The sequence below is a fragment of the Sinocyclocheilus grahami genome, unplaced genomic scaffold (genome assembly GCF_001515645.1).
Source record: "Sinocyclocheilus grahami isolate Dianchi unplaced genomic scaffold, SAMN03320097.WGS_v1.1 scaffold1138.1, whole genome shotgun sequence".
NCBI classification, from domain to species: Eukaryota; Metazoa; Chordata; class Actinopteri; order Cypriniformes; family Cyprinidae; genus Sinocyclocheilus; species Sinocyclocheilus grahami.
Genome location: NW_015506317.1, coordinates 155,087 through 178,857, shown reverse-complemented (window position 1 = coordinate 178,857; position 23,771 = coordinate 155,087). Strand labels below are relative to the sequence as shown.

The following is a 23,771-nucleotide window of genomic DNA, read 5'->3' as shown; positions in this document are numbered from 1 at the left end:
ATAATCTGCTGCCATTGAGATTTTCCTCATTTGTAAGCAATTGCTTTGGATAAAGCTCTCTGCTAAATTATTATTTTTTTTAACAAATGTAAATGCTAGTTATTGAGGCAACCAGTGAATGCCATGTGACTCATGATTGGAAGTCTTTCAGCTGATAGAAAAAAAATTATGTTACAAAAATATTTTGTGCAGTAACTGATATGTGAAAGATGTTTTTATAGAGCTTAACTTTTAGTGAACCAGGAACATTCCTGTAAGAGTGCTGAGGATGCTACCTGTTATGTTTTCAAGAAAATAAAACTGGCTTTTGGTGCCACTCAGTGAACATTTCAGCAGGACACGGTAGTGACGTGTAGGAGGCACGTTTTTTTAGCAGATGAGAATCAATGATCAGGTTTAAACAAGGAAAATTGGTACTAACCGAACAATACACTGAATTTAGAGAGTAGGCCCTCTCCTCCTATGTAGAGAAAGACTGGTCCATCAGAACTCTGCCAATAAACGTCATTCACAAAGAATTTCTGCAGATCAAATAATAGCCTAATGAATAAATGATGATAGCAAAATAACTGACAGGATAAATCGTTAATTTTAATATAATTAAAATAATAGTAATTAATATTATTATTAAATAATTTGTTATATTTATTTCACATAATTATTTAAAATAGGCTATTATAATAACACATTATTTAAAATGACATTTCATGTTCTTGTGCCATCCTGATGATATCACATTTAAAGAAGAGTGTAAGTGTAAGATCATGTCTGTAATTTGTACCTGTGGGAAAGTTTTGTCATCTTTCCTATCAAAGTGGTTCAGGGGTTGGTGAATTGTGCCTTTTTTGGGAATGACAGTAGAAGTGTGTGTCACACGCTGTTTTATTCTGGCCTGTTGGATTTTATGCACATGGTCCTTCATTCTCCATAGAATTTGACCTAGAAAATATACCATATATCTATATATATGAAAACAAAAGTGTGTGAGTGTTTGGTAATGTAATAATCTGAAGCGGGAATGCTTTCAGTTGGAACAGAAGGAAGCGTTTATGTTTCATTTTTTGTCAGCCATTTTTTCCATACAGGATTCACTTTAGATTTACTAGATTTATATTTACTAGCAGCACTTGTTAGTTTTATAGTTTATTTATCATGCTTATACATTTACCACACACACACACACACACACACACAGACAGACAGACAGACTTAAAAAAAATTCATTTGTGGTAATCACATTAAACTTAATGTGAACAGATAAAAGCTTATCTGGACTTGTAGGAGCCCAAATTGAGTTATTATTTAATTACAGCTCTAGTTGATGCATTAGCTACTTTTAGGAAACATGCCTGAACAGTTTTAATATTTATCTCATTACTCAACCCTTTAGCACTAAATTATTTCAACCCCATCGATCAAATCTGGTAAAGCTTCGGTGTACCTTCACATAACACGCTATAACTGAAAGAACATTAATAACTCAAGAAACAGAACAGTGATTTACTCCAGAAAAGCCTACTGACTCTGAGCTTGATGAAGACAATATAAGTGTAAACATACTGACAAACTTAAAATGCAATAATGTGGTCAAATGCTGGAGATGATAATACTATCCCCAATGAAGGGGACCTGTTTCGTTTAAACATGTCAGGAGCAGGTGAGAACAGAACAGTCCAATTCTGCATTCATAAAATGCATATAGCACTTTAGAAATAAAAGCATATCTAAATGTCAATACAAAGCAAAATGTAAGTAGAATTCAGTATTATGCCATATATCCCATCATAATAATGACGAATGTGAATTGGCTGATCTTCAGAAGAAAAAAAAGGTTACATTTTAATATAGTTTTATTTAAAATTTCTGAACAGACTAAAGTTCTATAAACAGCATCTTCTCAATTATATAAATTAATCACGGAGGTGTAAATAAGGGAGAAATGACACTGCTTCAAGAGAAAATTATCAATAATAATAAGAGAAAAAACAACAAAGAGACCCACTGAAATAACTCAAACTAGTAACATGACTATGAATAGATAAATTACTTTTTTAACTTCATATTTGAGTTAGAAGTTCAGGGTAAAAAGTTAAGTTAGAAGTTAATGCTTTTATATTAACTTATTCAATCTTACCGGAGCAAACCAGGTCAATAAGCAGAATCACTGCAACCCAACTCATCACAGACATCATTCTACCTAATTTGCTGTGGATGATGGTTTCCAGTGTATACGAGACGTGAGCCGTTTTTATACCCAACTGGGCAGCCAGTAATATGATAAGATGTCCACAGTACTGTCTTAACTTAACTTTACAGTGTGATAATGAACACCTGAAACCTGGACGCGCAGAAAAATACAATATCCAAGCTGTGACGAAGTTCATATTTCAAGACCAAACTAGTTTCTCTTCACAAATCATCCATATTGACTATGTCCTACATTATACACTTATTTTAGCAGTAGTTGTTTTATAGAGATGCAAAAATATCACAAAAATATTGATACAAATTGTAACATTTCATGTAATGCAGAACACAAGTCACTGATAATTCAGAAAACAAATCATAGGCTACAAAAGCAAGTCAAACCATTTACCTCCATTTCATCTTAAGGTATTTAGTTTTTACCGCATTCAGCACTGAACATGTTTAACAGGATTTGTTAGTTAATTATTTGACATGAACCAGCATTAAGGCACTGAATGTGAAAACAGAACTGAAATATGCAATAGCAAGTTTCACTTTAGCTGTAAAAATCATGTTGATTAAGATGAACAAACCAAACTTAGCAGGTGGTTTTCATTGAAGAAGATGTTATTTGTAATTAAGGGTGTGTAGACTCTCAGAGCTTAGAGAAAGTTACTTCTTTGAGGTTTTTCTTCTCCATCGCTGCCTGAGCTGACTTCATTAAATCTTGGGTTTGAAGCATGCTCATATTCCAGGTGTTCTGCAGAAACAAACAGGAACAGAAAACACATAAGAAGAGTTCTGAGTTTTAACATTGAGTGACAAATGTTACTGTTTACTAATATACACAAATAGTCTTCCTCAAAGTAGCACTTGATGGCTCGAAAACTGAATCTTACAGTTGTTGTTGGTTTATAATCCGATATATACAAATAAGTTCACAATAAGCTGAAACTTGTTTAATTCAATATTCAGGACAAGATCTAAAAACTTTTCACTTACATCAAAACCAAAACAAAACAAAACAAAAAACAAAACAAAACAAAACAAAACAAAACAAAACAAAACAAAACAAAACAAAACAAAACAAAAAACAAAAAACAAAACAAAACAAAACAAAACAAAAACAAAAACAAAAACAAAACAAAAAACCAAACAAAACAAATATAATGGCTGTCCACATGGGAAGGGTTGTACTACTTGTACTGCTGGACTAATAAAAAAAAAATAATATTAATAATAAATAATAAAAAATAGGAGTATACTGTATACACTTCTACAGTTGTAAGAGTGTCTAACACACACTTTCTGCTTCGTTTTTATTCATTCTACTGTTAGCCTATATTTATTGCACTTGTTAACAAAACAAAACAAAACAAAACAAAAACAAAAACAAAAACAAAACAAAAAACCAAACAAAACAAATATAATGGCTGTCCACATGGGAAGGGTTGTACTACTTGTACTGCTGGACTAATAAAAAAATAAATAATATTAATAATAAATAATAAAAAATAGGAGTATACTGTATACACTTCTACAGTTGTAAGAGTGTCTAACACACACTTTCTGCTTCGTTTTTATTCATTCTACTGTTAGCCTATATTTATTGCACTTGTTTGATCTTTTTTTGTGATTTTAATTGATGTTTTAAATGAAAAAGTAATAAATAAGTTTGTTTACCATTAAAAATAAATTATGATTTGATTACCTTATGAAAAAGGAGGTGGTTGACACTTTTTATTAGTTTGCAAAACACTGCGGAACTGGCTGGGTTGCAACAACAGCACTCTTTCTAGAGGAAGCTAATTTACCTATTTAAAGGTGTAGTGTGTAAATTTTAGCGGCATCTAGCGGTGAGGTTGCGAATGAGCTCACCCCTCTCTTTAGAGAAGCTACGGTGACTAAGATGTCGCCGGTAAAGACAGCAGAGAGCAATGAGATTTCTTTACTAAGGTAAATTAAGAAATTATATTTACTTAATTATTTAATAAATCGATGTTATTGCGAATATGAATGTACTTGTTCGTCATTGTGTCAGTGTTTTATTCACAAGAACAACAAAGTGACGAAACACAAAACAAAACAAAACAAAACAAAACAAAACAAAACAAAACAAAACAAAACAAAACAAAACAAAACAAAACAAAACAAAACAAAACAAAACAAAACAAAACAAAACAAAACAAAACAAAACAAAACAAAACAAAACAAAACAAAACAAAACAAAACAAAACAAAACAAAACAAAACAAAACAAAACAAAAACAAAAACAAAAACAAAACAAAAAACCAAACAAAACAAATATAATGGCTGTCCACATGGGAAGGGTTGTACTACTTGTACTGCTGGACTAATAAAAAAATAAATAATATTAATAATAAATAATAAAAAATAGGAGTATACTGTATACACTTCTACAGTTGTAAGAGTGTCTAACACACACTTTCTGCTTCGTTTTTATTCATTCTACTGTTAGCCTATATTTATTACACTTGTTTGATCTTTTTTTGTGATTTTAATTGATGTTTTAAATGAAAAAGTAATAAATAAGTTTGTTTACCATTAAAAATAAATTATGATTTGATTACCTTATGAAAAAGGAGGTGGTTGACACTTTTTATTAGTTTGCAAAACACTGCGGAACTGGCTGGGTTGCAACAACAGCACTCTTTCTAGAGGAAGCTAATTTACCTATTTAAAGGTGTAGTGTGTAAATTTTAGCAGCATCTAGCGGTGAGGTTGCGAATGAGCTCACCCCTCTCTTTAGAGAAGCTACGGTGACTAAGATGTCGCCGGTAAAGACAGCAGAGAGCAATGAGATTTCTTTACTAAGGTAAATTAAGAAATTATATTTACTTAATTATTTAATAAATCGATGTTATTGCGAATATGAATGTACTTGTTCGTCATTGTGTCAGTGTTTTATTCACAAGAACAACAAAGTGACGAAACGCGCTGTGTAGAGCAGTTTGTCCGTTTAGGGCTACTGTAGAAACATGGCGGCGACTTCCATGTAAGGGGACCCGCGGTGTATGTAGATATAAATTGCTCAATCTAAGGTAATAAAAACATAACGGTTCATTAACTAAGGTCTTTATACACCTCTGAAATCATAGTTAACGTTATTTATATTATATTGCATTTCTGTCAATAGATCGATGTAAATATTACACATTGCACCTTTAAGGAGATTTAATAACAAAACCCAAACCTAAACAAGATATTACAAAACTGAATAAGACCGCAATCTGCTACATTTGTACAGTAACTGAATATATTCCAAATATACTTAATGAAACAATTAAGATGTAGCTGAACACCTACACAGGTGTTAATCTTTCAATTTCATTACCATTTCTAAACAGTAAAGAGCTGTCCTTGTTTTGTAAAGAAATTTTACAAAAGGATGCAGTGTATAATGCCACCTGTTGCCAGTGTTTTTGGGTCATTGTTTTGTGAGTGACAAACTGGTGTTATGGAAGAAAGGGTTCATTTGAAACATGTACTCTATGAAGTGCTTTGATAGTTTTAGTGCATGTAAATATGTGAATTTTTCACACATATTGTTACGAAACACTACCCTACACAAAGACAGACACAAATACTGATTAATCCCTTGTTTGTCTTTGGTGTATTTCAAAGGTCTGACTTCAAATGGATGTACTGTTAAGTTTTTTTAAAGGTTTTAACTAAGCATTATTTTAATTTGATTAAGTTTGTCTGTATCTTCACTCTCTCTTAGCAACCCATCACGTAAATGCGCAACCTGCCTTTCATTGCTTTTGTGTTGGTGTTATTTTAATTCCCATATCCCAGCTGAATCTGTGTGTGTTTTTTGTTATTATTATTATTATACTTGTCACTTTGTCAATTTATGTCGTTTTACTTTACTCAGTTCAGCTCTTACTATGTAATTCAGGGCCTCTGGAACACTGTGGTCTCTTGAGTAAATTAGATTGATTTTAGTTCCCTGGACTGCTACAGGGCTTTTCCTAGAAATATCTCCTGCCATCTCCAGAGCTCCGGCCATCATAGTCTCTTTATCCGGGAAAACACGACTGTGTGCAACAAAAGAGAAAAAAAACACACACACACGTTTACTAAAATGTATAATAAAAATATGAAGCTGTTCTATGTTGTGAAAACAGCTGGTACAGTATATTATATATATATATAAAAGCATATCAGCTCATGTCTAAATATCTCACCTGACCAGTCCACAGCTCTTGGCTTCATCAGCGTACATCTTTCTTGCAGTGAATGCCAACTCATTCACTAGACTGAAAGACATTAGAAGAAAAATTTACAATGAATTGTATAAACACAGGGCACTGCTACTGGATCTGCTAGCAAGTACCTTCGACTTCCAATCACACTGGGGAGACGCTGCAAAGTCCCGACATCAGCTGCCAAACCAATGTCAACCTCCTGAACAGGAGGTGATCGAAGAGCAGAAGAGTGATCGATTCAGGCATTCAAATTTGAATCAATGCAAATCTAAGTTATTCTAAAATGGTATTAAACAAATAAAAGCGCAGGGGTTCAAGGTGGGACTACAATGAGCTTTATAGAACTGATGATTAAAATCACAACAACATTCTAATAAAAATGCACACACCTTGACCTGAAACCAGGCATCCTGCGTGCACAGTCGTATATCACACGCTGTGATTAAGTCTACGCCTGTATAAGAAGACACAAATGAATGATAACATTTATCCAGCTGAATATTAATTTTTTCACCCACCACAGAGTTTGTTATCCATTATTTTTTTAGAACAATATGTATTGTGAAAAGCACTCTAAAATAAACAGAATTAAACTTATCTGTACTATAAACAGAATATAAATGTTTTTTAAATTGTATAAAAAAGTATAAAATGTTTTGGCAACCTTTACACAGGAAAACTAACCTGCTCCTATGCATGCTCCATGAATGGCCACAATCACTGGTTTTGGACACTGATGAAGCATATGATTTGTGCATGAGACAAAGTTTGCCATTTAGACTTCTAAATCCATATCTTGGAATGGACTGATTGGTAAAGCCAAAGATAAAGTTCAACATAAAATCTTAACATCCTCATGCCATGCCTTTCACAGTTCTCAAATGCATAATTGTGCATGAATGTTCCCTTATATTTACCAAACCACCTAGATCTCATTTTTTAAATTTAATAATTATCTATATATTCATATGCTTTCACAGAATGATGCTTTAAAATAGTAACCTTTTCAATAACAGAGAAGGTCTCTTGGTATTGAGTTATGACGCGACGCAGGTTCCATGAGATCCTGGCTGTGTCATCACCTTCCGGCTGAAGAATATCACTGGCCATGCTCATGAGATCAATACCTGTACACAGATTATTACATTTATATATAGCATATAATATATAAGTGTGCAATCTAGGTATCTTCACAAATGCCTTTCTCACAGCACCTGAGTTAAATATATGAGTGTCACGGCAAAGGGTCTGAATACTTAGGGCCATGTGATATTTCAGTTTTCTTTTTTAATAAATCTGCAAAAATGTCAACAATTCTGTGTTTTTCTGTCAATATGGGGTGCTGTGTGTACATTAATGAGGAAAAAAATTAACTTAAATGATTTTAGCAAATGGCTGCAATATAACAAAGAGTGAACAATTTAAGGGGGTCTGAATACTTTCCGTACCCACTGTACATTAAAAGAGGGATAGATGTGTATGCTAAGGCAAGCATTATTATAACTATTGTTCATATTAAATTATTTCAATAAACCCCTAACCCTAAGCATTAAAACTACCGCAGCATTTGTGCTATGGATATGTATTATACCTTGCACTGCATAATTCAGATTTACATCTGATGGATAAATTAGGTGTAAAAAAAAAAAGGCAAGGTCAATCACCTACATGTATACTGTGGCATTGAGTATTGCATGGGCAAGCAAAATTCTGAAGATTAAAAATCTAGTTATTGTTACTTGATAAATTAGATGACCACAACACAGTCTATTTGGTCAAAATGAAGAATGTTCTATTCAGTAACCAGTTGTCAAAACATTATCAATGTTGAAACCAGTTTTTGCTGCTTTTTTTAAACCATTCAAAAGAAGAAACTAATCATTTTAATCAGCAAAGATGCATTAAACTGATTAAAAATTACATTTATATTGTTACAAAAGAGTTCTGTTTCAAATGCTTTCATTGAACACAGAATCTATTGCAGAAAGAAAGAAAGAAAAACATTGCGGTTTTAAGCAGCAAAAACTGTTTTGAACACTGAACAACCATTATTAATAACTGAGCGGCAATAATAATTGATAACAATTGAACACCAAATCAGCATATTAGAATGATTTCCGAAGGATCATGTGACCCTGAAGACTGATGTAATGGCTGCTAAACAATCAGCTTTGCATGACAGGAATAAATTACATTTGAAAATAAAATATAGTAAAATAGAAAACAAACATTATAAATCCTGTAATAATACATCAAAAAGGACTTCATTCAGAAACATAACGTAATTATTCCAAACTTTTGACTTGTAGGTCAAAGGTTAAACAGTTATAAGGTTATTGATATTAAGGTAACCCTTTTCAATAAGCATTACACAGAATATTAAGTAATATGAACTAACAACAAACAATACTTTTACAGCATTTATTAATCTGGTTACACTATCCTAAGACATTTTAATGTATTATGAATATTATTAAATATTGAACAATATGAAATATGTTTAAATGATCACAAATATATATATAAAAAGTAACTCAGATATTCTCTTGTAAATTAAAAAGTAATGCGTTACTTTACTAGTTACTTGAAAAAAGTAATCTGATTACGTAACTCGCGTTACTTGTAATGCGTTACCCCCAGCACTGGTGATGACAAAAATGTAGGCTATGATTTACATGTCCAAATATTAATCGTAAATAATATGATGACATATCTGCACAATTTATGCATTATTATATTCTTTATTTATACACAGTTTCCAACTGGCAATTACGACGGCATGCTATATTGTTTGATTTGTCCATAATATAAATGTAATTAATTCTACACTTAAAGAGAGAAATTACATAGCATTGCGTATGTGACCTTTCACCCAGTTAACTGAACTGAACCCAGTACCGTGTGTGTGCTGCAGTGAGACAGTCAACATGTTGCCATTACAACCTCAAACTGTCATTAGAATCAAAGGGTTTTTAAAAAACGCACACAACTTATATGTTTTATTCTTAGCTATGTGAACACATGCAGCTAGATGATCAAACTATGTGACTTACTTCTGAACGCAGAGCTCAACGCATACGCCATTGGTGCCCTTCGACCAATATATTCAAATTCACAGAGGAAGAGACCTGTTTATTAGGACTATCACAAAAATCACTTCAAAAATGTGGTTTATATGTTTAAGCGTCTTTAAATAGGGTTGTTTTATTATGCAGCGTTTATTTTTAAAGTCATCACCATGTTTTCCTCTGACGTACGGTGGCTCTTTAAGGAACACAGAGATAACATTATTAACAGAGGAGATGGCAACATTGGGGACAGCAGACTCGAATCACATGCACCTAAACCATACACATAGTAACCCAGACTTAATTTTTTTCTGGGAAAACAGCTTATCGTTTCATGAATCAACAGCATGTCGGCTAACATTTTTGCCATTAAACATTTGTTTGGATTGATCTGTTTTGAGTTTACACAGAACAACAATGCTATTTTATATGAGAAGCCATTGACAATTTTGCGACAGGTAGAATTCCGTTTACGGCACCTCTCATTCATTTTTATGGTATCCGTAAACTGCCATTGACTGTCGCACAACTCTGACAGAAATTCAACGACGTCAAGACTATAATATGATTGGTCATCAAGGCACATGTGATCCAAGTTGGCCGTAATGCTTTCTCTAAAGGCAGAGCTGTGGACCTTGCTGTCTCCCGATAATAAGAGCATCTCTGATCGAATCTCTTTTAGAGTGCTACGACCGTCACTCATCATTTGTGAATACCACTCAAATGAATGTGCTGTTCAGTGCTGTAAAATGAATCACATCTGTAGCCAATTTTATATATATTTTTTCATTATAAATCAGTGATTTTGTGTTGTTGTTGAAGACTCCAAATATAGCTCATTCCAAAGATTAGCACCCAGACAGTCAATGTGTTATGTCAGGGGTTTTCAAACCTGTCCTTGAGGACCCCCCAGACCTGCACATCTTGTTTGTCTCCATTATCAGTCTTGCAGTCTCTACTAACAAGCTGATGATCTGAATCAGGTGTGTTAAAAAAGGAGATATGCAAAATGTGCAGAGCAGGGGGTCCTCTCATCACTCATAGTACTAATAGTAGGTAAATAGAAAAAAAAGATACATGTAACCCAAAGCCATTATGTTCCTGATACAATGTTAGTTAGCTTCAGTTCAGTAAAAACCTAAGACGTTAGTTTGCAATCATAGCGTTTATAATATCACACTTTGTAATGGGTATTTATGAATGAAATAAACAGCTGCCTTTAGATTTTATGAAGAAACTGTAAAATTTTGTTTTCTGTCTACATTTAAGAGGCTTTGCCCAATTCTACAGTAATTTTGAGCTAGACTATGAGACTGTTTCCATCAATGACAACTTCAGGAATTAGTCATTTGCTGACTGACAGAGAACTCACTGGTAATGGGTATTTATGAATGAAATAAACAGCTGCCTTTAGATTTTATGAAGAAACTGTAAAATTTTGTTTTCTGTCTACATTTAAGAGGCTTTGCCCAATTCTGAGTAATTTTGAGCTAGACTATGAGACTGTTTCCATCAATGACAACTTCAGGAATTAGTCATTTGCTGACTGACAGAGAACTCACTTCATTCAACAAAAGCATTTTTAACATGAAAAATAATCTCTCCTATAACAAGTGCAGAGGCAACAATAAGGGGCGGTTTCCCGGACAGGGCTTAAATTAATTCAATTCAATTCAAGTTTATTTGTATAGCGCTTTTCACCATACAAATCGCTGCAAAGCAACTTGTTTCTACAATATTTAGTAGTAGCTTATCATTTAATTTTTATTTATGTTCCTGGAAATTAATCCAGGAGCAGGTATTAATCTAGAATAATTAATCATGGTTTAAAAACGGCTTTCCAATTGGTGTCTCAATCTGGCAACCTGCTTGTGCGTCAAGTCTGAGGAGGAGGGGCCTGGTGAAAAAACCCCTCTCCAATATTTTGAATTTGGACTGAAATACCTAGTTCAACCACTCGGAGTCAATCCTACATACAGCACATTTAAAGGGATAGTTCACCCAAAAATGAAAATTCTGTCATCATTTACTCACCCTCACGTCGTTCCAAACCCGTATGAGTTGCTTTCTTATGTTGAACACAAAAGAAGATATTTTGAAGATTGCTGGTAATCAAACAGTTGGTGGTTGCCATTGACTTCCATAGTATTTTTTTTCCTATTATGGAAGTCAATGGCAACCACCAACTGTTTGTTTACCAGCAATCTTCAAAATATCTTCTTTTGTGTTCAACATAAGAAAGCAACTCATACAGGTTTGGAACGACATGAAGGTGAGTAAATGATGACGGAATTTTCATTTTTGGGTGATCTATCCCTTTAAGTACAGCTTATTAACACTATGGAGTCCTGAACTAAAATAAACTAGAAAAATGTAAAACCAACTGTGCTGATCTGAATTAGCATGACAGAGGTTGCCTATAAACGTGGAATGAACCAAGAAAAGCTTAAAATTGTCCGGAACTGAGAACCAAATCCAAGGAAAACAATGGCAGCAGAAAAAGTCTGCAATCGAAAAAACAAAAAAAAGCTAAAGCATTGAAAATGTCCATTCTATTAATGAGTTCCTATCAACATTAAATGTTACAAATCTAGTACATTTGGTACACTTGGGAAAAGAATGGTGAAGAGTTAATATTTAAATAAAGAAACAGACCTTTTATACAAAATATTCTTTATTATGTACAGAATGAGTACACATTTCAAAACTTGACATCAACATTTGAACTATATGGCATACTTCCATTCATAATCATGGTCTGTTTTCTATTGCTTTACACTTTAATGTATTTAAAAAGAGCTCAGGGCTTTGGTCTGTTCGTAGGTTTGCACCGCCAACTCGATGAATCCAGCTCTGTTTGACTCATACTGGGCATAGATCTAAAAATTAGAGGTAAAAGAAAGGCAGAAAATGCATCAGATATGCACATATGTATCTTAAAATAAATAAAGCAAGAAATTAGCAACTACTAGTATTTTCGTCTGGGATTTGTAGTATTCTGTACGTAATATTCTTGGCCTATATTTGGCGTGACTTTTAAAAAAAGGTTTTCTTATTATAATTTTTTTATAAGCCAGCAAAAAAGCCTTATATTTTCTGTTTTCATTTTAGTTTTAGACAATTTTTAGTCATTTGTTTTCATTTTTCAATGTGTCTGTACATTTTAATTTGAGTTATTTTAAGACACCAATGAAAATGATCAATTTTGCATTGGCAACTTTTTATATTTTATTTTATTTCAAGTAATTTTTAAGCTTTTTCAAGTAAATTTGTATGGTTTTAATTTTAGTTCACAATAACCCTGGTAGTAAGTCCTGTCAGTTCACACAGAATCTTTACATTTGCATTATCTTTACATTGCTCTTTTTGGTTAACGTGATGTCAACATGGCACCAAATCCACTCTATGTAGAATAAAACAGCTTTTAGTCTTTGTCTCATGCGAGTCTAAATCATTTTAATTATATTTATCAAAATTGATGTTTATTTCTTTCTGTAAAATTTTAAGCAAAAAAATACTGAATGCACCTCTGAAGTTGGGCCGGCTGCATCAACCAGCTTGACTACCTGATACAGGGGTTAAAGGGTCAGTGTGTCATAAGACAGGGTTGAGAGGAGTGTGCACTAAGCAGGAACCGTGACTAAACAGTGGCCCCTCATTAAATCTACCATGCTTTCCTATTTCCTTTCAAAGATTTTAATATACTCACTCTCTCTTACACACACATTAAAACCTGTCACTCCACCATCTCTACCAAATTACTGGTGGTATCTCAAAATTCGACAAGATTTTTATTTTTTTGCCCTTCTTTACTCCATGCGCTCTGAATGACGTCCTTCCATGGGTTAAAGGTCTAACCACAAGTTAATGGGAAGTGATGTACCCTGGGCCTGACCCCTTATTCCCTATTTCAAGAGTTGTCAAAAGCACATATCGTTATTGTAAGAGTTTTTTTTTCTTTTCTTCCAACAGTGACTGAACAGCTCCAGAGTTTCGCTGACCGGCTCTTCTGATCTCTTCAAGAGCTAAATGGCTAAAGACTTGATTAAATATCTCTAGTATATTTTTGGATAAACTTGCGCTCCAATTAAAAATGCAGTTTTAGAATCTGAGGTGATTTATTTTAAGGACCAATTCTCACTATTAACTAGCATGCATATTACTTACGGAATGCCAAAGCTGACTTAATTAGAAATAAAGAAATGTACAAATTAATGTAAAAAACCAAATATAAATAAATAAATAAATATACAAAGTAAAAAAGCAAAAATAATAAATTATTATTTTATTTCCTTATTTTTTTCATTTTTTTCCAAATTTTTTCTTTTATTTATTTATACATTTATTTATTTCCACATTTATTTATACATTTCTTTGTCCATAGGGTAATGAGGAGGGCGTGTTTACCTCAGGAATAGCAATCGAGCCAGAGTAGGTGAGGGGTAAGCTTTGAGGCCACACTGACACCTTGTGGTCCCCAAACGAAGTACAAGAAGTATAAGCCTACATGACGTGCCTGTTGATCGTGTGGGATGAATGATTTAGATGAGCAATATCAGTAGCCCCCTCACTGCAGAACAAAGATCCAGGGGGCGGGGTTGGATCCACATCTAGGGGGTGGAGATGGTAGGTTTAGGGGAGGAGACGGGTAGGTTTAGGGGACCAACCTCGCCCCCTGGATCTTGTGTTCTGCAGTGAGGACCATCTCGGCAATATGGCCAAAATCTTATATCACAGGTTATTATTTCAGTTTCACGTGGGGGTTTGTTTCGGCTGGGAAGCATGCAATCTGTGATCGAGTGCATTTGCTGAAGCTCCCAAAAGCCTGCAATCGCTTTCTTATGCGCGCTGTTTTTCTAGGTATCACTTTCAACGCATACAACGCATGTTTCAAAGATTCGGGATAGGAGGCGGCATCAGTAACTGTAGAAGATTTGTCGCCTCGCGCCACTTCCCGTAATGGGTTCTCTTGGTGTAGACACAGCTTTAGATTCAGATTAATCGGCTGATTAATCACACGTTTTAGGCTGGAAATATCCAGATTTAGATCAAACAAAAGATGTCCATGGGAACGGAGCTAGTTAAACACACACGCCATGCATTATACCCTAAAACAGGGGTGCCCAAACTCAGTCCTGGAGGGCCAGTGTCCTGCAGAGTTTAGATCCAACTTGCCTCAACAAACCTGCTACAAAGTTTCTAGTATGTCTATAAGAGCTTGATTAGTTGGTTCAGGTGTGTCTGATTGGGGTTGGAGCAAAACTCTGCAGGACCGAGTTTGGACACCCCTGGCCTAAAACATGTTTAATATTTGCGACTGACAACAACGATTGTATGCAGCGATGCAGCGGAGATGCGTTCACCGTCAAATATCATTCAGCCTTCATTTTGAAATTGTCAAATATTTTTTCTTGATTACAAGAAAAAACTATTGTTCTTTTTGTGATTTATTTCTTGTTTTTCGTCTATAAGAGCTTGATTAGTTGGTTCAGGTGTGTCTGATTGGGGTTGGAGCAAAACTCTGCAGGACCGAGTTTGGACACCCCTGGCCTAAAACATGTTTAATATTTGCGACTGACAACAACGATTGTATGCAGCGATGCAGCGGAGATGCGTTCACCGTCAAATATCATTCAGCCTTCATTTTGAAATTGTCAAATATTTTTTCTTGATTACAAGAAAAAACTATTGTTCTTTTTGTGATTTATTTCTTGTTTTTCCATTTAATTCATAAGTTAACACTGCAAATTAAATGGTTTCGTTTTTTATGCAGTCGAAGAAAGTATAGCCTAAATTATGTCAGTGATTTCTCTCATTTTAAAGATTATCAAGATTTTTTTTTTCCCTGAACTGCAGTCTAATAAAAGTTAAGAAAATTAGCCTATAAATCTATAGCCTACAGGCTAATTTCATTCTTTCTTAACTTTTAACTTCTTAAAATTTGTTATGAAGAATTTTAAATCAACTTAACAAATAGGCTAGGCTAATGAATTTTCGTCATAAGCAATATACGAACATAACGAATACCCTAGCTATTCTATAAAACGAAATTTTCATTAAAAAATCATAAATCACAACTTTCTCAATATTTCGATTTTTTGCATCCTCAGATTCCAGATTTTCAAATAGTTCTATCTCGGCCAAATATTGTCCTATCCTAACAATGGAAAGCTTATTTATTCAGCTTTCAGATGATGTATAAATCTCAATTTCGAAAAATTTACCCTTATGACTGGTTTTGTGGTCCAGGGTCACATTTTAGATACCTTAACTTAACAACTACCTTGCTAACTATTAATAAGCAGCAAATTAAGAGTTTATTAAGGCATAATATAAGTCATAGTTAATAGTTAGATAACAGTGACAATTGACCTTACATACATACATTTAGAGATTCAATGTATTTATGATTACATGTGTAAATAACCTGAGCAATTAGTTAAATTTTAATTGGATTATTTTTATCAACTGACACCCCTAATTTACACATCTTAAAAAATAAATTGCTCACAGCCTAAAGGTTTTTGGCACGTGCATACATGAGGTCATGCGAGCTCACAGTAACCACATGACATTTTTTCATGCACATTAATTAATAGTAGCAGTAAGAAATGGGAATAGAAAACCATAATTTCAAAACATTATAGCTATGCTTGAACTATAGTTAAAATTTGTGGTCACAGTAACAGATATGCACAAAAAAAAACACTGATGACCATGTACTGTGTATTCACCTTGAGTAGGTCCAGGTCAGTGGCCTGTTGCGTTTGAGCTTGCTGTGCAGACTCACTCTGAGGATGAACCAAGTTGAACAGACGCACCAACCTCACCGCATCCTGCATTCTGTAATCACGACAACATATGATCATCATACAATGCAACTAGACTTCTCACAAGACCATACATACAGCAATTAAACTGAAATTAATGGTGCTGTGAGCAATGTCAGTGAATCAAAAACTTCCAAGAGTTTTAAGGACCGAAGCTTCCACCAAGCTATACAGATATTCACTCATCTTGCCTCTTTTGTGGTTTCTTCATTTTCCTTTCATATGTAACTATAATGTAACTACTTATAAGGCATATTTTACTTGGAGCAAATGCTTCCCCACTGGCACAAATCTTGTAAATAATACAAAATTAATTTCTGCTTTTAAACCCTCCGGTACACTTGTCCAATAAACTTTCAATGCAAGTGCTTTACTCCAAGCATGTTTTTGTTCTTTTTATAAAACTGAGTGACAAATTTTTTTTTTTTTTGTGGAAACTGACTGCATCGGCACTGAAACCAGATCATTCCTTTTTTCTCACAGGTCTCTCTGCAACATGTCCACAAGAAGGCCATCAATTCGCCGGCCGTTAACCAGATGCCAGGTCAAACCACCGAAAAACCGTGTGGATCTGAGCAGATCGTATTTCCCATGCTTTTCAATGTCTTCATAGGTCAGCATGAGCACCTAAAAGACCATATAAATATTATTCTCTCCAAGAAACTCAGAATAACATGTTTTCATGCACTGGTGACAGCTTATCGCACAACCCTTGTATACATCTGTCTGTCAGCAACTCACATTATTAAATTCTGCAGAGTCTGGCTCAAATTGGACAATGCATTGGTTTAGCACATCCTCGTGTCTATCCTGCTCAAAGACCACCTGCAGAGAGAAGGAAACAGACATTTTCTTGTCAGAAATGAAAACATGTGCAAATTAATAAGACTTGATCAGCTTTTGCACTTTCCATACCCTAAGGTTTTCTTCCTTAAAGATGGGTGGTGGTGTAATCTTACGACCCTCTTTGGGGAAATAAACTTGTATCAGCCTATCTCTTTCATTCCATGTTGCTTTTCTTAGGGTTCCACTGGGCTCTCTCACAACAATGAATCTTTCCTTTGGAATAATGTATGAGAATGAGAAACAAAGGTTCCAACAGTAAGAAAGACACATAACAGTACCTCTGTATACACACAAAAAGATCAGAAAGTACATTAATAGATGAGAAAATTACTAAGAAATTAATACATAAAAAAAAATTGGCTTATTCAGGTTTTTAACCCAAGAACAACAGGAACGTTCATAAATTACTTTTAAAATCAATGTAAAATTAAACAGATTCGCTAAACAATGTCCTTTTCTTACTCTATGCGGGACGTTAAAGTTGATGTCGGTGAAGACATATTTAGCAGTGTCCATGCCTTCTAGCATCTGATCTTCATAGAGCACATCATTTATGGGCTTCCTCTCAGGCAGGACCGGTGGCGTCTTCAGCAGATGTTTTGCCTGTTCCTCTGCCTTACGCACTGCCTGCTCAGCAGCAGAACACATAAACCCAATTAAGACCACAGTTTTTCTAGCAGAATAACTGTATCTGATGTTATTCCCAAATGCCCTACTGAATCTCTTTCCATTTCATCAGGTATCTCATCCCCTCATTAACCCTATTGTATCATATAACCATCATCTCACAAATTCCATCCCATCATGAATCCTGACCTATCATGAGAAATCTCACCTCTTCTAATTCAGTGTCTGTCATAAGCTTGTATTTAGGTGGCGTTAGCTGCCTTCTTATGGGTCGGAACACTTTCTTCAGGTCCAAACCGGTGATTTTGGTCAGAATGTCTTGAACCTCTGTATCTGTGAACTGAGCTTTAGGTGCATCCACAAAGCCTGGAAGAAGAAGGGACAATCAATCAATCAATCAATCAATCAATCAATCAATCAAATCAATCAACCACTGACTGACTGAATGAATGAATACTGATTAATTGAATGAAGCTTAACTTAACAGTTATGTTATCGCATCGAAATACAAAGGTACTTTGAAATATACCACACTACTTATATACTTAATTATCATATACAGCTCAGTATTTACATGCGTAAAAAAATTCCAAATAAGAATAACAGCATCAAAGTATAAAACACGGTAAATTACCGTGGTAGAAAAATGGTAAACGAACAGTACTTTTTCGTTAAGCATGAGTTTCGTTTCAGTGTTCTAATGACTTTAAAGCTATTTTATATTTAGTAGCCACATGAGACATTAAAACTGCAAAACATTAAACGTGATATACAAGGTCAGCTCTACACTATTGTGTAGCACCGAACCATTAACGTCTCATTTACAGTGACTATACTTACTACTGCGTGATGCTGATACACAGAACATTCGCGTAGTTGTTTGCGCATGAGCTACACATTTAACGCAAAAGTAAGACTTTACTAAACACCTTGTGAAACTGGACGCAGCCATGCTGTAATGATATCTCTGCGGCTGTGTATTGAACTTCCTCCTTTCAAAGAACCACAAGGAATGCTGGGAGATGTAGTAAATAACATCCGAGGACAGAGTTCGAGGAGAAAGGGACAGCTTTTTCGCTGTCTGCCACCATTTTCATTCAAACAAGCAAACAAATAATAATAATAAAAAAAGACTTTTAAATTTACCATCTGAAAACACATGTACGCAAAAAACAACAACAAAACAAAAAACAGCTACCAATGGTAGCCTATAAAATAATAATTCTCTGTGCATTCCTTCCTATAAAACAACGTTTATTTTGTTGTAACATAGCAATTTCAAAAAATGAATGTTTAATGGTAAATCTGTTGTAGATTAGCGGATAGACTGTCAGTTCAGCTGTGTTTTTTCAAATGCCTGCGTACTAAACTGGCTAAGACTCTTCTATGGAGGATGAAACCTGCAAAAACAATAAATAAATAAATACACAAATAAATAAATGTGTGCATAAATACACACATATTCTTGTATTCTTGTTTAAATACATAAATAAATAATTATACATGTGATGAAAGTAGGCAAATTAGCATGTTGTGCAGAGGAAAAATAAACGTGGAACTACATTCAGAAATAAATGAGTGATCAAAGGAAAATAAATAGGATGAGTTTAGCATTTCCTTAAACATTTTCCATTTGTCCACTAATTTATTTTATTTATTTGCCTACTTTAGTCACATGTTTAATTATTTCTATATGTATTCAAACAAGAATTTGTGTATTTATACACACATTTATTTATTTATTTGCATATTTATTTATTTGTGTATTTATTTATTTAGTGTTTTTGCAGGTTTCGCCCTCCATACTCTTCCACCGACAAAGGGCAATTTTCAGTTCCGTTACTAATTAATGTCACACTTTGTATAGCACTGACTGTCTTATGCTATGCTCTGTTTGTTATTTGTTCTATTTTCATTAATAAAAAAATGTAATTAAAAAAAAACTGACAAAGGGCAAAATGTCCCCAAAAAGAAAAATCCACATAAAGGTAAAATTTGTAAAGAAAAAAAAATGCACCATATAAAATGTTTTAACATAGGGTAAACGATATACATATTTGTTCCAAATAATTGTTAATCTAATGACAAACTAGGCGAGTGTGATGAACACGATGAGCGCATCCAGGACCTGCTAGGACTGTAAACACAGAGTTTAACAAGTAGCCTATCAAGATTATCATGCAAATGAAATGGCCATTGATAAGCTAGTTTACTGCTTGCTAAATGGCAGCTCTACCTTCATGTAGAAGGGAAAAAATAAGAACAAGAAAAGCACAGGACGCATTTGTATTGCAACACTGATCAGAATTCTGAATTAAAGACAATAATGAAATGAGGATCATTGATCTCTTTCTTGCATATTAATAGTACAATATTACACTGTCAAATGTGTTAATAATTTGTAAAATAATGATAAACGTGAACTGTATGTGAATTTGTGGCCAGCCAGTAGATTCATACCTCAAGTGGAAGATCTGAGAAATGTATTCCAAATACGGTTTGTAATTAGACTTTAATTAAAATAAACACAGAAACAAATATCCCAACAAAAAATGAATGCTGAAATGTTTTGTGTTCACCATACATGTTGAAAATATTAGGATTATTAAAGCCTAGCAGTTTTAGCCCAGGTTAAACCTTTTTGTCGCAAGATGGCGCTACTTCGACCTTACTAGGCAAAAAAGCTTATAATATATTAAAAAAGTTTATATATAAATCTGGTGATTTGCACAGGTTTTTTCTTTAGGGCAAGGGGTGGGGAACGTTGATCCTGGAGGGCCACTCTCCTGCAGAGTTTAGTTCCAACCCTGAAAAACCCTAGAAAAAAAAAAACCTAAATGCATCCCGAAGACCTTGATTAGCTGGTTCAGGTGTTTTTGATTAGGGTTGGAACTAAACTCTGCAGGGACACCGGCCCTCCAGGATCAACGTTCCCCACCCCTGCTTTAGGGATATGATCAGGGGCTGTGGTCAGGTTAGGTCAGGGCTGTCCAAACTCGGTCCTGGAGGGCCGGTGTCCTGCAGAGTTTAGCTCCAACTTGCCTCAACACACCTGACTGGAAGTTTCTACGCCTAGTAAGAGCTTGATTAGCTGCTTCAGGTGTGTTTAATTAGGGTTGGAGCTAAACTCTGCAGGACACCAGCCCTCGAGGATCAACGTTCCCCACCCCTGCTTTAGGGATATGATCAGGGGCTGTGGTCAAGTTAGGCCAGGGCTGTCCAAACTCGGTCCTGGAGGGCCGGTGTCCTGCAGAGTTTAGCTCCAACCCTAATTAAACACAACTGAACCAGCTAATCAAGCTCTTACTAGGCATGCTAGAAACTTCAAGTCAGGTGTGTTGAGGCAAGTTGGAGCTAAACTCTGCAGGACACCGGCCCTCCAGGACCGAGTTTGGACAGCCCTGGCCTAACTTGACCACAGCCCCTGATCATATCCCTAAAGCAGGGGTGGGGAACGTTGATCCTCGAGGGCTGGTGTCCTGCAGAGTTTAGCTCCAACCCTAATTAAACACAACTGAACCAGCTAATCAAGCTCTTACTAGGCATGCTAGAAACTTCAAGTCAGGTGTGTTGAGGCAAGTTGGAGCTAAACTCTGCAGGACACCGGCCCTCCAGGACCGAGTTTGTACCCTGGGTTAGGCAATAGGAAATATCCTAAACCTGATTTAAAGTCTATGGAGATGTCCTCACAAATATAGTAAAACAAACATTAGACCCAAACATTTGCACATAAAGCATGTATTGGTAGACCTACAGTTGGTGAACCTGTATACAGGTCAAATCATCTGCACAGATGAGAATATTTTACTCAGTAGATGGCGCCAGAGGTTTGACATCTAAAACAGACAAAATAATAATAATAATAATAATAATAATAATAATAATAATAATAATAATAATAAAAATAATAAAGTTAGATATTTATTTATGTTCTTTATTTGTGTATTTATTTATTTTTTACAATAACATTGTCAAATATTTCCTTGATGAAATAATTAAATTTCCTTTGCACACCCCAAAGTTGACACTGGGATTCAACAAGATACATTATCAGCTTAAGTGTTATGCCCAGATTCCGAAGTCAAAACAATTGTTATCAATCAATGTTCTTATTTTTTGTATATGCTGATGCTTGCTCATATCTTGATAAACTGCTATGATGCTGACATTTATCATTAAGCAAATATAGCCTATGGTAATTGAAAAATAACACCACATATTACATTTTAAAATCTGCTAGGCTATCTGTTGGGTTTGTCTGTTTGTGTTGTCTATCCACTTTTGGCAAGGGTTCCTGTGATCACCATCTATCTCATGTGAACAGCTATGAGTTTTTAGGTAAAACTTATTTTTTGTTATAATTGTTTAAATATAGGCTATGTCCTATGTATTTATGTATGTATGTATGCATGTTGTTTTATGTCAATCACTTGACATCAGACCCGAAGAGCTGACTGTGGGATCCTGAGTGTTTAGAAACTCTGTATGTCCCTCTAAAGGTGCTCATAGCTGTTCGCATCAGACAGATGGTGATCACCACTAGCAGACTAATTTAGTGATCTCACTATTTACAATAATCTACAATAAATGCAATGCTAGTCTAATAGCTGAGTTATGATATCGTCTCCCTTTTCATTACTACTGTTGTTGACCAAGGTCAGATCAGGGTAATTGTGTGTGTGTGTGTGTGTGTGTGTGTGTGTGTGTGTGTGTGTGCATGTTTATGTGGTTTATGAGGACACAAATTTGTATAATAACATGGGTATGACATAGGTATTACAACGAGAAGGTGATTTATGAGGACATTTTTAGTGTCCCCGTAATTCAAAAGGCTTATAAATAATTCAGAATGAGTTTTTTGAAAATCTAAAAATGCAGAAAGTTTCCTGTAAGGGGTAGGTTTAGGGGTAGGGTTGGTGTAGGGCAATAGAAAATATGGTTTGTACAGTATAAAAACCATTATGCCTATGGAGAGTCCCCATAAACCATAAAAACAAACCTGTGTGTGTGTCTGTGTGTATTAGTTTGACTGTACTTGTGAAACCTGTTAAACACAGACTAGAGAGCCAGACCTCACTAGTTAAAATGGCTTATAAATTGGGAAAATCACGTTTGTATTTATAAGTCAACGTTTCTATGAAGGTTATGTTTAGGGGTAGGGGTCAGGATAGGCTATAGAAAATATTAACTTGATATAAAAACAATGGAAGGTTATGAGGTGTCCTCAATAATATAGTGAAACCATCAAGTGTGTGTGTGTGTGTGTGTGTGTGTGTGTGTGTGAGTGATTGTGTACCTCGTATTCACTACGTTATGACTAATATGTCCCCACAAGTATAGTAATACCAGTAAATTTTGACCTTGTGGAGACATTTTTTGGTCCCCATGAGGAAAACGGCTTATAAATCAAACAGAATGAAGTGTTTTAAAATCTGAAGCAGCAGAAGGTTTTCTGTAAGGGTAGGTTTAGAGGTAGGGTTAGGGTTAGCCCTAAACTCACCCCTCACCAAAACCTGCTGATATCAGTTGATTTAAAACAAAATGTCCTTTGACCCATTTATGATTTTTTTTAAATAATGATGTCCACTTTATTTTAATGTAACTACAAACATAACCCTGACCATAAACAATCCACTAAAAGAAAACATATTGCATTAATAAAATAAAACAATTTACCTGAATATCATCAAAAGGGGCTTTTGTCTGTGAAATATGTTGTCGCCAAACTAAGCAAAAGACTGTGGTATTTCTAATTAGCTGTGTATAAACATGAGAAGTCTAAGGAAAGTCAGCTAGCTAAGATAGCCAAGTAATCATGCATGCATGTGTGTGTGCGCGCGTGAACATGTTAATGGTGGAGGGTATTCACCAGAGGCAAGACTTAGCCTTTCAACAAGCAACAGCTGTCTCCATATTGAACCAGACAAACACACACACACACACACACACACACACACCTATAATTGTCAAGCTTCATGCAC

General features: G+C 34.8%; 3 protein-coding genes across 4 annotated transcripts in view; all 3 read right to left on the bottom strand.

Moving 5' to 3' along the window:
• Window positions 1-922, bottom strand: part of prss16 (serine protease 16) — an 8,599-nt gene extending 7,677 nt beyond the window's left edge. Inside the window, exons 1-2 of the mRNA XM_016252899.1 lie at window positions 782-922; window positions 422-521 (exon numbers count right to left, since the gene is read on the bottom strand). Coding sequence (XP_016108385.1) covers window positions 422-521; window positions 782-922 — 241 coding nt within the window. The remainder of the gene's footprint in view (window positions 1-421; window positions 522-781) is intronic.
• Window positions 923-2,103: 1,181 nt separating this feature from the next.
• On the bottom strand, window positions 2,104-9,503 carry LOC107567253 (delta(3,5)-Delta(2,4)-dienoyl-CoA isomerase, mitochondrial-like). Its single transcript, XM_016252897.1, has 8 exons — window positions 9,473-9,503; window positions 7,422-7,546; window positions 7,104-7,152; window positions 6,809-6,873; window positions 6,548-6,618; window positions 6,399-6,470; window positions 6,098-6,248; window positions 2,104-2,947 (listed from the first exon to the last, which is right to left on the bottom strand). Exons 1-8 carry the CDS (start codon window positions 9,501-9,503, stop codon window positions 2,843-2,845), a joined length of 669 nt encoding a protein of 222 aa, XP_016108383.1. The 3' UTR covers window positions 2,104-2,842.
• Window positions 9,504-12,188: 2,685 nt separating this feature from the next.
• On the bottom strand, window positions 12,189-18,830 carry mrps22 (mitochondrial ribosomal protein S22). 2 transcript variants are annotated; one of them, XM_016252912.1, is made up of 8 exons: window positions 18,720-18,830; window positions 17,999-18,156; window positions 17,626-17,790; window positions 17,233-17,376; window positions 17,059-17,142; window positions 16,799-16,944; window positions 16,222-16,330; window positions 12,189-12,366 (listed from the first exon to the last, which is right to left on the bottom strand). In XM_016252912.1, the coding sequence occupies exons 1-8, from the start codon at window positions 18,826-18,828 to the stop codon at window positions 12,277-12,279; spliced, it is 1,005 nt and encodes a 334-aa protein (XP_016108398.1). In that variant the 5' UTR covers window positions 18,829-18,830; the 3' UTR covers window positions 12,189-12,276. The 2 variants fall into 2 exon arrangements, with proteins under 2 accessions (XP_016108398.1, XP_016108397.1); XM_016252911.1 differs by having other exon boundaries at window positions 18,631-18,757.
• Between the last annotated feature and the right edge of the window lie 4,941 nt (window positions 18,831-23,771).

Bases quoted from the DNA above. Each gene is read 5' to 3' on its own strand.
- LOC107567253 (XM_016252897.1), bottom strand. From the start codon at position 9,503: ATGGCGTATGCGTTGAGCTCTGCGTTCAGAA. The intron at 7,547-9,472 runs GTAAGTCACATA...ATCTGTGTACAG, and splicing joins GTTGAGCTCTGCGTTCAGAA to GTATTGATCTCATGAGCATG. The intron at 6,874-7,103 runs GTTAGTTTTCCT...CTTCTTATACAG, and splicing joins TGGAGCATGCATAGGAGCAG to GCGTAGACTTAATCACAGCG.
- mrps22 (XM_016252911.1), bottom strand. From the start codon at position 18,742: ATGGCTGCGTCCAGTTTCACAAGGTGTTTAGTAAAGTCTTACTTTTGC. The intron at 17,143-17,232 runs GTATGGAAAGTG...TTCTCTCTGCAG, and splicing joins TTAAGGAAGAAAACCTTAGG to GTGGTCTTTGAGCAGGATAG. The intron at 16,331-16,798 runs GTGAGAAAAAAG...TCGTGATTACAG, and splicing joins GACATGTTGCAGAGAGACCT to AATGCAGGATGCGGTGAGGT.